Source organism: Coregonus clupeaformis, chromosome 40 (genome assembly GCF_020615455.1).
Source record: "Coregonus clupeaformis isolate EN_2021a chromosome 40, ASM2061545v1, whole genome shotgun sequence".
NCBI classification, from domain to species: domain Eukaryota; kingdom Metazoa; phylum Chordata; class Actinopteri; order Salmoniformes; family Salmonidae; genus Coregonus; species Coregonus clupeaformis.
Genome location: NC_059231.1, coordinates 6,325,377 through 6,340,125, shown reverse-complemented (window position 1 = coordinate 6,340,125; position 14,749 = coordinate 6,325,377). Strand labels below are relative to the sequence as shown.

Genomic DNA, 14,749 nt, shown 5'->3' with positions numbered 1-14,749 from the left:
AAGAGTCCCGCCCACAGAAAAGTGGGCAGCCCCTGGGAATGAGCCGTTGATTCAGGGGGTGATGTCATAACAGAATTATGCCAAGAACCCTCATAAATATTCTAGCCGTTAATGAGCTTTGGAGGAAGGCTGTGATTGGCTTAGGCTGGCTGTGGAGTGACTCCAGGGAGATGGAGACAAAGGAGGTTTGGTGACGTTCCAAGATTGAGGTTTCCTCTGTCATCAAATACTGTACAATAAAGTCTGGTCGTCCAACGAATGCATGAGGGGAAGTGAAAGACTGCACACTGAAGGGTAGAGACTAGGAACACAACCGTAGTCTCTTTCAGTGTCCTCACTCACCTGGCTGCAGCCTCCTGTAGGTTGGTGTTCTTGTCCCCGATCACAACGTGCTCCTCCAGGGAGCTCTAAAACATACAGACCAGAACATCAGTGGAGGTATAATAGAATCAATATGCCAGGTTGCGTGTATTTCAAACATAAAATTGCAGCTGTATCCATCTTCCTGGTTATCCAAGGGATTACAGTACTTACACAATATATCCTCTTCTACATCTAAGATTCCAAAGCATCCCTGTGCCATTTCTATGTTAAACCAAGTTGATTTCTGAGTGTCCATCGACAGAGTGCTAGCACAGATGGTACAGTATGAAGACGCCCAGAAACTGCTTCTCCCTGTCTGGTCTGTCGAACCTGCTTCGAAGCGTTCCTGGAAGTATCGCGAAACTCTGTGGTGCTAGTGTACAGTACCTTGAGGGCAGCCTCTGCCTGGGCTTTGAGGATGTTACTCTTCAGGTCATCTGGGGGGCGCAGTGGAGTGAGCACAGGGCTGCTGCTGCTACCCATGTTGTTCAGACACTTCTCTGTGAGCTTCACCACGTCCTCCTTGTGTGGGGGGACGGACGAACACACACACACACACACACAGAGGGAGAAGAGTTTGGCTACAGTATCTGTCATTAACTTCCTGTAAAGGTTGTAGTTAGAATATCTCTGCCCTCCACCTTCCTTTAAGGTAAATAAACACAAACCACCCAACTCCAGCCATACAATGGCTCCCCACCCCACCCCACCCCAGCCATACAATGGCTCCCCACCCCACCCCAGCCATACAATGACTCCCCACCCCACCCCAGCCATACAATGACTCCCCACCCCACCCCAGCCATACAATGGCTCCCCACCCCACTCCAGCCATACAATGACTCCCCACCCCACCCCAGCCATACAATGGCTCCCACACCCCACCCCAGCCATACAATGGCTCCCCACCCCACTCCAGCCATACAATGGCTCCCCACCCCACTCCAGCCATACAATGACTCCCCACCCCACCCCAGCCATACAATGGCTCCCCACCCCCACCCCAGCCATACAATGGCTCCCCACCCCACTCCAGCCATACAATGGCTCCCCACCCCACCCCAGCCTTTCTCCCCAGCCCCAGTCACGGCCTGCTGAGGTGCTCCCTGTCTGCCATTGTTTCCATACATTAGCCTGTCATAGTGGCCTTCTGTCTTCCTCAGCATATGGAGCCCATTAGGGTCCCTGTGAAACTATTACCAACACTAGCGGCAAACCCCCTGTCTTTCAGCACACATCAAGTCAAACACCATCACACATTTGCTGTCCCACTCCCACCAGAGAGACGGACCGTGCAGCCCTCTGCCCCACCAGAGAGACGGACTGTGCAGCTCTCTGCCCCACCAGAGAGAGGGACCGTGCAGCTCTCTGCCCCACCAGAGAGAGGGACCGTGCAGCTCTCTGCCCCACCAGAGAGAGGGACCGTGCAGCTCTCTGCCCCACCAGAGAGACGGACCGTGCAGCTCTCTGCCCCACCAGAGAGACGGACCGTGCAGCTCTCTGCCCCACCAGAGAGACGGACCGTGCAGCTCTCTGCCCCACCAGAGAGAGGGACCGTGCAGCTCTCTGCCCCACCAGAGAGACAGACTGTGCAGCCATCTGCCCCACCAGAGAGAGGGACCGTGCAGCCATCTGCCCCACCAGAGAGAGGGACCGTGCAGCCCTCTGCCCCACCAGAGAGAGGGACCGTGCAGCTCTCTGCCCCACCAGAGAGAGGGACCGTGCAGCCCTCTGCCCCACCAGAGAGAGGGACCGTGCAGCCCTCTGCTTCCCTTCCCATACCCTACAACGCAGTGCTGTTCGTCTGACTGACACTAACCAGGCTTTGTTCCCAGTAGAGGGTGGTGTGTGTTCCCAGTAGAGGGTGGTGTGTGTTCCCAGTAGAGGGTGGTGTGTGTTCCCAGTAGAGGGTGGTGTGTGTTCCCAGTAGAGGGTGGTGTGTGTTCCCAGTAGAGGGTGGTGTGTGTTCCCAGTAGAGGGTGGTGTGTGTTCCCAGTAGAGGGTGGTGTGTGTTCCCAGTAGAGGGTGGTGTGCGTTCCCAGTAGAGGGTGGTGTGCGTTCCCAGTAGAGGGTGGTGTGTGTTCCCAGTAGAGGGTGGTGTGTGTTCCCAGTAGAGGGTGGTGTGTTCCCAGTAGAGGGTGGTGTGCGTTCCCAGTAGAGGGTGGTGTGCGTTCCCAGTAGAGGGTGGTGTGCGTTCCCAGTAGAGGGTGGTGTGTTCCCAGTAGAGGGTGGTGTGTGTTCCCAGTAGAGGGTGGTGTGCGTTCCCAGTAGAGGGTGGTGTGCGTTCCCAGTAGAGGGTGGTGTGCGTTCCCAGTAGAGGGTGGTGTGCGTTCCCAGTAGAGGGTGGTGTGTGTTCCCAGTAGAGGGTGGTGTGTGTTCCCAGTAGAGGGTGGTGTGTGTTCCCAGTAGAGGGTGGTGTGTGTTCCCAGTAGAGGGTGGTGTGCGTTCCCAGTAGAGGGTGGTGTGCGTTCCCAGTAGTGTGTAATGTGTGTGTGGCTGAGTGTAGTGTGTGGTGTGTGTGTGGCTGAGTGTAGTGTGTGGTGTGTGATGTGTGTGTGGCTGAGTATGTACACAATCTGCATGTCTCTGTTTTGGGCATGCAGAGTCTATCCCCCTTTTAATTTTCTCTTTCCTCCCGTCCCCCTGTCCCTCTGTCCCCCTGTCCCCCTGTCCCTCTGTCCCCCTGTCCCTCTGTCCCTCTGTCCCCTCTGTCCCCCTGTCCCCCTGTCCCCCTGTCCCCCTGTCCCTCTGTCCCCCTGTCCCCCTGTCCCTCTGTCCCCCTGTCCCCCTGTCCCTCTGTCCCTGTCCCTCTGTCCCTCTGTCCCTCTGTCCCTCTGTCCCTCTGTCCCTCTGTCCCTCTGTCCCTCTGTCCCCCTGTCCCCCTGTCCCTCTTCCAGCTGAGTGCACTGACCTGGTTGTTCATGTTGAGGTTGAGGTTGGCTCTAGAAGGGACAGGGAGCGAGGTACTGTCTAGTTCCAGCTGCTTCAGCCGCGCTGCTGCCTCTGTGGGAGAAACACGGACACACGTCTTTACTGTCAGTAACACTCCTGGTGGAGCACACCGAGAACATTTCACTATTGAATACATTTCATAGTTCTATTCAGCACGTTCAATAACAAAAGTGATATTAAGATCAGCTTAATATTGCAGATAGATTGTAACTTCCATCAATGTAATTGTCTGCATCACTTCCAATCCCCCATGTTTTTTATATATATATATATATATATATATATATATTCCCCTTTATTACTTTCCAACCCCGCCACCCTTTCCCTACTTGGGGTAAACTAGTGAACAACAATGCTTAGGCCTCTACCTCCAGCTTATACTTACTATCTAAATTTTTGGGACACAGTCAATTTTACAATAATTATATTTTGTTAGTTTTTTTTCTCCTGAACTTCTTCTACTCTCAACCTCTCCAATCATTTTCATGGTCCATCCGGTTTGCTTCTATATGCCATATCTTTCCAACTGTGCTCTTTCCCAAAAGCTCCCAACATACAACCTACATACTTATTATGGACACAGTATGCTTACATTATTAGTTATCTTGTTATTATTTTGTTGTTAGTTGTTATTAGTCCCATCCTTCAGCTCCATTCAACACCTCCCATTATCTCTTAACACCATCCATATAGGATTTCTATTTGCCATATATATTTCAACTGTACTGTGATGTTTTACAAAAATTCTGAACCTTTCTATTCTCATTGTTTCTACAGATTGCGAATTAAAAATAAACATTTTTGCTAAAAGTATTATTATATTATTGATCGATTGACTATGACTTTTCAGATTACCCAGTAGTGCTATCTGCAAGGTTAGCTCCAGGTAAATATTGCAATCCTTTAGCCATTCCTGGAACTGTGTCCAAAAACAAGCTACAAATGGACAGTACCAAAACAAATGATCTAATGATTGTCTCTTCGCAGCAAAATCTGCAGAGCTGGGAAGATTGTATCCCCCATATAAATAACATTCTATTGGTAGCAAGAATTTTATATAATAATTTAAATTGAAAGATTCTAATTTTTGAATCCGGTGTCGTTTTGCGTATCAGTTCATAAACACTATGCCATGGGATCGGTACGTCAAAAATCTCTTCCCAACTATTTTGCAATCTATATGGGACGGCTGTCAATCCTTTGGTCCTTAAATGAAACTGATATACTTTATTTATCACAGTTTTCCTTAACCAATTATGTTCTTTAATGCAAGGCCGACAGACAAGTTCCTTACTTTCTCCCCCTTCCACTTTCCTCTTCCATTTTTGCGGTAAGGCTGCAATTATTTGGTTGTAGTTTTGGGTAGAGCAGACATTTCCATATGTTTTTGTTAGCTGCATGTGCGACATAACTCCACCAGTCCTACCGATGATATAAATTACGAAGATTATACCTTTTTTAAACATTTTGTAAAAAATAAAAAAACATCCTGTGTTTGGTAGGCAGTGCTCTTCTTTCTGACATTATACAACCTTATTGAACACAACTTCCTCTGCAAGGGGAGTACTTTTAATGAGGCTATTACTACTACTAAGGTTATCTACTAAACATACGACATCATGACTGGTGTTGTAACGTAAGTCCAGCATTGGCATGACTGTGTGTGTCTGTGTGTGTGTGTGTGTAAGCTCACCTGCAAGAGAGACGGTCTCCTCCCCTGTGAGGCTGCAGGCGGAGGCAGCCATGCTTGGCCCCGCCTCCTCAGACAGGCCTGCTGTCGCCATGGGAACAGGTGTCCGGATGACATCATCGATGCATGTCTCTAGCGGATCAGCTACGAGGGGCAGGAGCATGCTGGGGGGGGATGGACATGAGGATAGATAGAGGCACGGAAGGAGACATTATATACAAGCAGAATTATTCCTGAGCATGTGATCTGACCACAAAATGATAAACCTCCAGGCTAGTTACTAGGCCCAGGTTTTCCCCCCCTGATCAAGTCACCTGGTAAGGAAAGACACAGGGTCACAACATGAGTATGACTTACCTGTGAACACTGGATGAGAAAGGCTGAAGAAGAGTTTGCCCCACTGTGACACTTAGAGCATGAGGCTCAGAGCCAACACCATGCAGGACTAATCCTGAAATCAATTGCCCCATATCCAGAATTACACTTGTAAGACAACAGCTGCTTTATCAGGCCTCGAGTTAGCTCAAGTAACTGTATGGTAATGAGTAACTAGCTTGTTCTCTACATCAAAGAGGGCCTTGAAGTGAAACCAGCAGGGTATAGCTTACACTTGGCTGCAGCCGGAGGACAAACACAGGGTGAAAGCTGAGAGAAATATTACCACATACTGCCTCAAGTCCTGTAGACGTGACACAACACACATCATGTGAATTTAAGTATGCTCCCTCTAATTATCTCTCTCTCCCTCCCATCCCAGAGGACCTGAGCCCTAGGCCCATGCCTCAGGACTACCTGGCCTGATGACTTCTTGCTGTCTCCAGTCCACCCGATTGTGCTGCTGCTCCAGTTTCAACTCTTCTGCATGCGGCTATGGAACTTTGACCTGTTCACTGGACGTGCTACCTTGTCCCAGGCCTGCTGTTTCCAACTCTCTCCCTCTACTGCACCTGCTACTTCAACCTCTAAATGCCCGGCTATGAAAATCCAAATGACATTTACTCCTGATGTACTGACCTGTTGCAACCTCTACAACCACTGTGATTATTATTTGACCCTGCTGGTCATCTATGAACTTTTGAACATCTTGGAGAAAAATCTGGCCTTACTGGCCATGTACTGTTCTAATCTCCACCCGGCACAGCCAGAAGGGGACTGGCCACCCCTCAGAGCCTGGTTCCTCTCTACCCAGTACAGCCAGAAGGGGACTGGCCACCTCAGAGCCTGGTTCTTTACCAGTACAGCCAGAAGGGGACTGGCCACCCTCAGAGCCTGGTTCCTCTCTACCCAGTACAGCCAGAAGGGGACTGGCCACCCCTCAGAGCCGTTCCCAGTACAGCCAGAAGGGGACTGGCCTAGAGTGGTTCCTCTCTACCCAGTACAGCCAGAAGGGGACTGGCCACCCCTCAGAGCCTGGTTCCTCTCTACCCAGTACAGCCAGAAGGGGACTGGCCACCCCTCAGAGCCTGGTTCCTCTCTAGGTTTCTGCCTTTCTAGGGAGTTTTTCCTAGCCACCGTGCTTCTACATCTACATTGCTTGCTGTTTGGGGTTTTAGGCTGGGTTTCTGTATAGCACTTTGTGACATCTGCTGATGTAAAAAGGGCTTTATAAATAAAATTGGATCGATTGATTGATTGACATTGGCATCATCCATACAAACTCCATGTAAGGAGAACAAAAATGGTCTGAGAAGAATCTCTCTTACACACAGTTTGGGAGGGAAAGGGAGACTGGTGGGAGAAGGGAGTTGGAGAGGGAGAGAGGGAGTAGAAGGGGGGTGTACTAGCTAACAAATCACATTCCATACGTGACTGCAATGAGGTTACAGGCTGAGAGGCTGCGTTTACGCATGCAGCCCAATTCTGATATTCTTTTTTCACTAATTGGTCTTTTGAGAAAATCAGATCAGCTCTGAAAAAGATCCGATGTGAAAAGATCTGATGTGATTGGTCAAAAAGACCAATTAGTGGACAAAATATCAGAATTGGGCTGCCTGTGTAAATGCAGCCTAAGAGGCTTTGATACAACTGGTTTCAGTTTTCACAGAGACGCCTCCCTCCCTCATAGTAAAGAAGATGCTGCCTGTTACTAATAATTACCCCTCAGGGACCAGTGAGACAGCATTGGCCATATTTCAGCCACAAACAGCACTTGTTGCCTCTAAAGAATTAACAAATAAGTATACAAATTACTGTGTGCAGTGCACTTTACACTAATACTATATCAACAACAACTGCCTACTCACTCACCAACTGGAGTTGGGCGCTTTCTTTATTTCTGTTCGTTATCAGAGGTCTCAATAAAGTACGATACTGAGACAACCTTTGGTCACATGAATTAATAATGTAAACAGGAAGTTAATTTAAAATAAAAAAAATCATCTTCATAGGTAGAGCTGTGAAACAGTAGCGTCAATATAAAGAAATAATATAGAATATAGAAATATTAGATTTAAATTAACCAGCTAGACGCTTACAGCAAGTACACTGTTAGCAGTTTTTAGATCCATCTTCTATCTGTATTCATAGTTTGTGAATTAACTCAAGACCGATTAAAGCGAGATTGAAACATGCAGATCCATAAAACGTACCAAAACAGATTAAAATCAACAATCATAAAAACGTGTGTTGAATCAAATCATTGGATGATTGAGAATACACAAAGACAGCCGACAGTAACATGAAATATAACAGATAAAACAACTGGGGCAGTGAGGACAAGAGGAACACTTAATATCCCCAGAATTATAATATAAAGTCATTCTTCAGAGATATACGTCTTTCTGTCTGTCTAGAATGGAACAGAACAGTGGTCCAGTGGGTTCCTGTTCTCACTTAGCGCTCTCCTCTTGGCTCCTGTCAACAGACAGGTTAATGTTCTTCAGTTTCTCCCTCGATACCATCTTGCCAGCCCCAGACAGTTTCACTGGGTAGGGGTGACAGTGGTTGAGCGAGGGGGAGGTAAAGGAGGGAATGAATAGTCCAGGTAATGTGGTGTCGCCTGAGCTCTGAGACACACAGAGCTCCGTCTGGTCTGTCTCTTGTTGAGGATTAGGCTAGTGTCCTAGTGAGATGGGTGAGACAGGGGGAAGGGTTGTGATAAGGTCCAGTGGTGTCCGCCCACCCACCTCCAGGAGGATATGGAGAGGGTCCGCCCACCCGCCCACTTCCAGGAGGAGAAGGAGAGGGTCAGCCCACCCATCTCCAGGACAAGGAGATCGTCAGCATTGGGTGGTGAAAGGGTAAAGAGGCCTGGACAGGAAGGGTGGAGGAGAGGAGAAGACAGGGGGTATGGGGGGAGGAGTCAAAAAGAGGAGTGTGTGGAAGAGAGGGAGTGGCAGAGCAGATAAGGAGGAGAGAGGACTAGAGAGGAGATACAGCAGAACTTACAGGAGAAGGACTTGACCTGACTATATTAGGTGTTCAGTGACTAATCAGCTGTGGGTGACTATTCTTTCTGCAAACTAAAGTCAGTGTACCTACCAAGTGCAAGACAGAGGTAAACGGGATGTCCTGAAGTTAGCATTCCCTTACATGATAGTATTAAGACAGCATTGAGAAAGAGACAACTTCTAACTATGTGTCACCATTGCTGTTGAAAAGGCTGAAAATAACCTATGGAGTGATGGAAGGACCCTAATATCATTCACTATATACATTAAGATGTTATGACATCACTCCATTATGATCTCAAAGAGACATGAAATCACAGATTATAGGCAGACGGTAATCTCTGGTGGAAAGACTGTGTGTGTAAAGCGAGAGAATCTGTCGGGACTGAATGGGATGTGTATGCTAAGAGCAGCAGTATTTTGGGTTTTTTCATCACTTGTTATTTGGACAAATCACGATTTCGCAGGTGTTAGCATCTTTCGAATTTTGGAAGGGGACATTCGGCCCGTAACTTTCAAAGAGAGAGGGTGGAGCGCCTCGTTCTATTTCCACTCCTCATTCGAGCATTTCTTGATCTAGTCTCTTAACATGTAGGGACCCAGAACTTAAAATCGAGCAGCTGACCAATTACGTGAGACTTTAGTTCTGGGTTAAGCGAGATTAGGCAGACAGGAAACATCTCTCCCAATGTTGACAGTTTCACAAACTCAATGTGAGTGGAGAGACGTTTCTCATACTTATGCATGCCTAGAGGCTGCAAAGCTACCGTTTATTTACCAAAGTTATTGGAATCTTCTGTAATTTTGGTAATTAACAGGTACTCTATGGCAATCTATAGTAACTTTGGTAATTTATACTTGAATAACAAATTAAAAAAATTATTCGTATATAGTATACATTTTTTATGTCTGTGTCTATATTGTCCATGAGTTTCTGTCCTTGAAATTTACCAAAATTCTGGTAGTTTACTGGTAAACTTAGGAAGTTTCCAGTAATATACAGAATCTCCCTTTGCAACCCTATGCATGCCGGTGAAGAAGCACTTCAGTCAACGCAAAATGGGGCAATATTAAAATGGTTAATAGCCATACACTAGGCTAACCTCTCTTTAGAGAAGACAGCTAGAAAATATGCATGCTAATGCTATACTAATCATACAGTTGAAGTCGGAAGTTTACATACACCTTAGCCAAATACATTTCAACTCAGTTTTTCACAATTCCTGACATTTAATTATAGTAAAAATTCCCTGTCTTTTGTGAGTTGGGATCACCACTTTATTTTAAGAATGTGAAATGTCAGAATAATAGTAGAGAGAATGATTTATTTCAGCTTTTATTTCTTTCATCACATTCCCAGTGGGTCAGAAGTTTACATGCACTCAATTAGTATTTGGTAGCATTGCCTTTAAATTGTTTAACTTGGGTCAAATGTTTCAGGTAGCCTTCCACAAGCTTCCCACAATAAGTTGGGTGAATTTTGGCCCATTCCTCCTGACAGAGCTGGTGTAACTGAGTCAGGTTTGTAGGCCTCCTTGCTCGCACACCCTTTTTCAGTTCTGCCCACACATTTTCTATAGGATTGAGGTCAGGGCTTTGTGATGGCCACTCCAATATCTTGACTTTGTTGTCCTTAAGCCATTTTGCCACAACTTTGGAAGTGTGCTTGGAGTCATTGTCCATTTGGAAGACACATTTGCAACCAAGCTTGAACTTCCTGACTGATGTCTTGAGATGTTGCTTCAATATATCCACATCATTTTCTTTCCTCATGATGCCATCTATTTTGTGAAGTGCACCAGTCCCTCCTGCAGCAAAGCACCCCCACAGCATGATGCTGCCACCCCCGTGCTTCACGGTTGGGATGGTGTTCTTTGGCTTGCAAGCTACCATCTTTCTTTATCGTGGTCCTCTGTAGCTCAGCTGGTAGAGCACGGCGCTTGTAACGCCAAGGTAGTGGGTTCGATCCCCGGGACCACCCATACACAAAAATGTATGCACGCATGACTGTAAGTCGCTTTGGATAAAAGCGTCTGCTAAATGGCATATTATTATTATTATTATTATTATATCTTTTTCCTCCAAACATAACGATGGTCATTATGGCCAAATAGTTATATTTTTGTTTCATCAGACCAGAGGACATTTCTCCAAAAAGTACGATCTTTGTCCCCATGTGCAGTTGCAAACCGTAATCTGGCTTTTCTATGGCGGTTTTGGAGCAGTGGCTTCTTACTTGCTGAGCGGCCTTTCAGGTTATGTCGCTATAGGACTCGTTTTACTGTGGATATAGATACTTTGGTATCGGTTTCCTCCAGCATCTTCACAAGGTCCTTTGCTGTTGTTCTGTGATTAATTTGCACTTTTTGCAAATCTCTAGGAGACAGAACGCGTCTCCTTCCTGAGCGGTATGACGGCTGCGTGGTCCCATGGTATTTATACTTGCGTACTATTGTTTGTACGGATGAATGTGATACCTTCAGGTGTTTAGAAATTGCTCCCAAGGATGAACCAGACTTGTGGAGGTCTACAATTATTTTTCTGAGGTCTTGGCTGATTTCTTTGTATTTTCCCATGATGTCAAGCAAAGAGGCACTGAGTTTGAAGGTAGGCCTTGAAATACATCCACAGGTACACCTCCAATTGACTCAAATGATGTCAATTAGCCTATCAGAAGCTTCTAAAGCCATGACATCCTTTTCTGGAATTTTCCAAGCTGTTTAAAGGCACAGTCAACTTAGTGTATGTAAACTTCTGACCCACTGGAATTGTGATACAGTGAATTATAAGTGAAATAATCTGTCTGTAAACAATTGTTGGAAAAATTACTTGTGTCATGTACAAAGTAGATGTCCTAACCGACTTGCCAAAACTATAGTTTGTTAACAAGAAATTTGTGGAGTGGTTGAAAAACTAGTTTTAATGACTCCAACCTGGGTAAACTTCTGACTTCAACTGTATATATGAGAGGATCAATTCTTAATATTGATGTTTGCAGTACTTCTATAGGTGGATGATGTGTGTATAATTGAGTGTGAAACTGAGGTCAAAAATGAGGTAGCAGGAAAACAAATAGAGTTGTGTATAACAGTGTGAAAAGGAGGTCAAAGAGGAGGTAGCAGGAAAATGCAGATGGAAGATGACATTACACAGACAGACAGACATGGAGAACAGTTTAACAAATGAAAAAAAAGCTACTGTGGCTAGCTAGCTATAAATGTTCTTGTTGTGTTTCATGCAAAAGCTGTTGTCATGCATTGGTTAGGTTAGTGGGAAGGCAGGCAGATCGGTGACTGGAGTGAGTGGAAGTGTGTTTGGAGGAGGTTAATGCAGGTAAATTGAGGGTGAGAAGAGGAAAAGAGGGTCGATTGAGGGTAGCATGCAGAATCAACCGTGGGTAGGATGGAGAGGGGCTTAACCTAAAGACCAATTTAACGCCACTCCTATGCTTCTGTAAGATTCTATTCCTTAGGGCTTGAAAATGAACACAGGCCTTTACCGGCATCTTTATTATTCACTTATGTAATCGAATCCTCAACAACTGAAACCGGAACCAATGACGTTATCTTCAATATCTTCCGAGGTACAACAAGGAACGCTAAGCAGTCACCAAATACCCTAAAGAATGTGTCAAGCAAGTCTAGTTCATTGCCAGTAACTGCACAAACAAATGACCACATCTCAACATGAGTCAATGCAAGAGATTATCAAATTACAGGAAAGAACAACAAAACCAAAAACCCCCTGAAACACAGTAACAAACTAACTATTCAGTGAGTCTGACGTCTGAGGCCCCTATCAGTAAAAACACAGTCATAATACTAGTCCTTAAAGGCTTTGCTCTGGCCCTGGTCTGTGTCGCAGTCAGATCCACAGGATTAAGAGCAGTGTTACTCCAGAGCTCCAGCCAAATCCCTGCCTCATTTATCAATGTGAATTCCCCACCTACCACTGTGCTATGGCCACAGCTGCTATTAACGCAGTGAGTAAAAGCTACATTGAGTGTACAAAACATTAGGAACACCCCCTTTTGCCATCAGAACAGCCTCATTTCATCGGGGCATGGACTCTACAAGGTGTCGAAAGCAATCCACAGTGATGCTGGCCCATGTTGACTCCAATACTTCCCACAGTTGTGTCAAGTCGGCTGGATGTCCTTTGGGTGGTGGACCATTCTTGATACACACGTGAAACTGTTCAACGTGAAAAACCCAGCAGTGTTGCAGTTCTTGACACACTCAAACCGGTGTTCCTGGGTCCTACTACCATATCCCGTTCAAAGGCACTTAAATATTTAGTATTGCCAATTCACCCTCAATGGCACACACACACACACACACACACACACACACACACAATCCATGTCTCAATTGTCTCAAGGGTTAAAATCCTTCTTTAACCAGTCTCCTCCCCTTCATCTACACTGATTGAATATGATTTAACAAGTGACATCAATAAGGGATCATAGCTTTCACCTGGTCAGTTTGTCATGGAAAGAGCCGGTGTTCCTAATGTTTTGTACACTCAGTGTATAGGCTACATGTATGTATAAGGCTCTGCCATTAGGCCTGACAGTTATCACTGATTGAACAGTGGTGTAGTGGTGCCTGGAGAAGTGGGTATACTCTGATTTTGCCAAAAAATACCAAACGGCCTGAAGGAAAGGCGCCAAGTGTGAAAAATTATATGAGAAACAGTGACATACACTCTACTCTCAATCGAAATGACCTAAAATGACAAATCCCATATTGGTCTTTCACAGTCAGGCCAACCTAAGACGCTGTGCAGTAGGCCTACTATTGAAACAGATAAATTAGGCTGTCAGAGTTAGGCATTCCTCATTTTTCGCTCTCAAAGCCATACTTTTTTCATAGAAAAACAACACAATTGGATGTTCTAAGTCCATAACAATGCTTACACCACACCAGGAGACCACTTTTGATCAAATCAAATAATTTTTTTGTAGTTTTTGTGTAGTTATCCTTTAATTCAAGTGTGCAGGCACCTAGCACTGTTGTTTGGTTAGCAGTGTTTCTGTAGCACGAGATGGAGTTTGCAAAAGAAATGGCCACTGGATTGATGCAAATAATCATATCATTCTGCCAGGTAGGCATAGTCCACTGGGCACACACTGGTTGAGTCATTGTTTCCATGTCATTACAATTAAATTACGTTGAACCAACGTGGAATAGATGTTGAACTGATGTCTGTGCCCAGTGGGAGGCTACTTTGTAGCTAGTTAACATTTATATGCGTTCTATTTGTTCTTTCAACTTTCTTTAATTGTCTAGCAGCCAAAGGCATTACCTTACTCATATTAGCAACCCATGATAGTTGTTGCATCTTTAGATCTCCCCCGTTCTACATTTCTAATGGATATTTTTATCTCTGTCCATGAAACTGCTCGCATGTGCAGTGCGCATTTTAGAACAGTTTTTTCCGTTTTCCCGCTAATTGCATTTGGGAACATTCGCGCATAGGCCTGCCACTGTGTGCACATTGCTGCGCCTAAAATATGAAGAAATAAGCCATCATTTTAAGCTAAACATTTCTGATCGGTTCCATAAGCCTTATTCATTGACGGCATATACTTCCACTACTTATACACATCGTGGGGATAAAGGAGTATACACAACGGCTACTGAAAGATAAGTGGGTATACAGTGTACACTACCGTTCAAAAGTTTGGGGTCACTTAGAAATGTCCTTGTTTTCCATGAAAACATACATGAAATGAGTTTGAATAGGAAATATAGCAAAATGCATAGGAAATGTAGTCATCGACAAGGTTAGAAATAATGATTTTTAATTGAAATAATATGTGTCCTTCAAACGTTGCTTTCGTCAAAGAATCCTCCATTTGCAGCAATTACAGCCTTGCAGACCTTTGGCATTCTAGTTGTCAATTTGTTGAGGTAATCTGAAGAGATTTCACCCCATGCTTCCTGAAGCACCTCCCACAAGTTGGATTGGCTTGATGGGCTCTTCTTACGTACCATACGGTCAAGCTGCTCCAACAACAGCTCAATAGGGTTGAGATCCGGTGACTATGCTGGCCACTCCATTATAGACAGAATACCAGCTGACTGCTTCTTCCCTAAATAGTTCTTGCATAGTTTGATGCTGTGATTTGGGTCATTGTCCTGTTGTAGGAGGAAATTGGCTCCAATCAAGCGCCGTCCACAGGGTATGGCATGGCTACAAATCTCCCACTTTACCACCACCAAAGCACCCCCAGACCATCACATTGCCTCTACCATGCTTGACAGATGGCATCAAGCACTCCTCCAGCATCTTTCCATTTGGTCTGCGTCTCACAAATGTTCTTCTTTGTGATCCGAACACCTCAAACTTC

At 45.4% G+C, this 14,749-nt stretch overlaps 1 protein-coding gene across 6 annotated transcripts in view; it reads right to left on the bottom strand.

The window, feature by feature from the left end:
- Nucleotides 1-14,749, bottom strand: part of LOC121554843 (band 4.1-like protein 5) — a 59,347-nt gene that overhangs the window by 7,994 nt on the left and 36,604 nt on the right. For all 6 annotated transcript variants that reach the window (XM_041868539.2, XM_041868536.2, XM_041868535.2 and 3 more), the window contains exons 17-20: nucleotides 5,009-5,169; nucleotides 3,275-3,366; nucleotides 751-885; nucleotides 343-407 (exon numbers count right to left, since the gene is read on the bottom strand). In XM_041868539.2, the coding sequence (XP_041724473.2) occupies nucleotides 343-407; nucleotides 751-885; nucleotides 3,275-3,366; nucleotides 5,009-5,169 (453 nt within the window). The remainder of the gene's footprint in view (nucleotides 1-342; nucleotides 408-750; nucleotides 886-3,274; nucleotides 3,367-5,008; nucleotides 5,170-14,749) is intronic.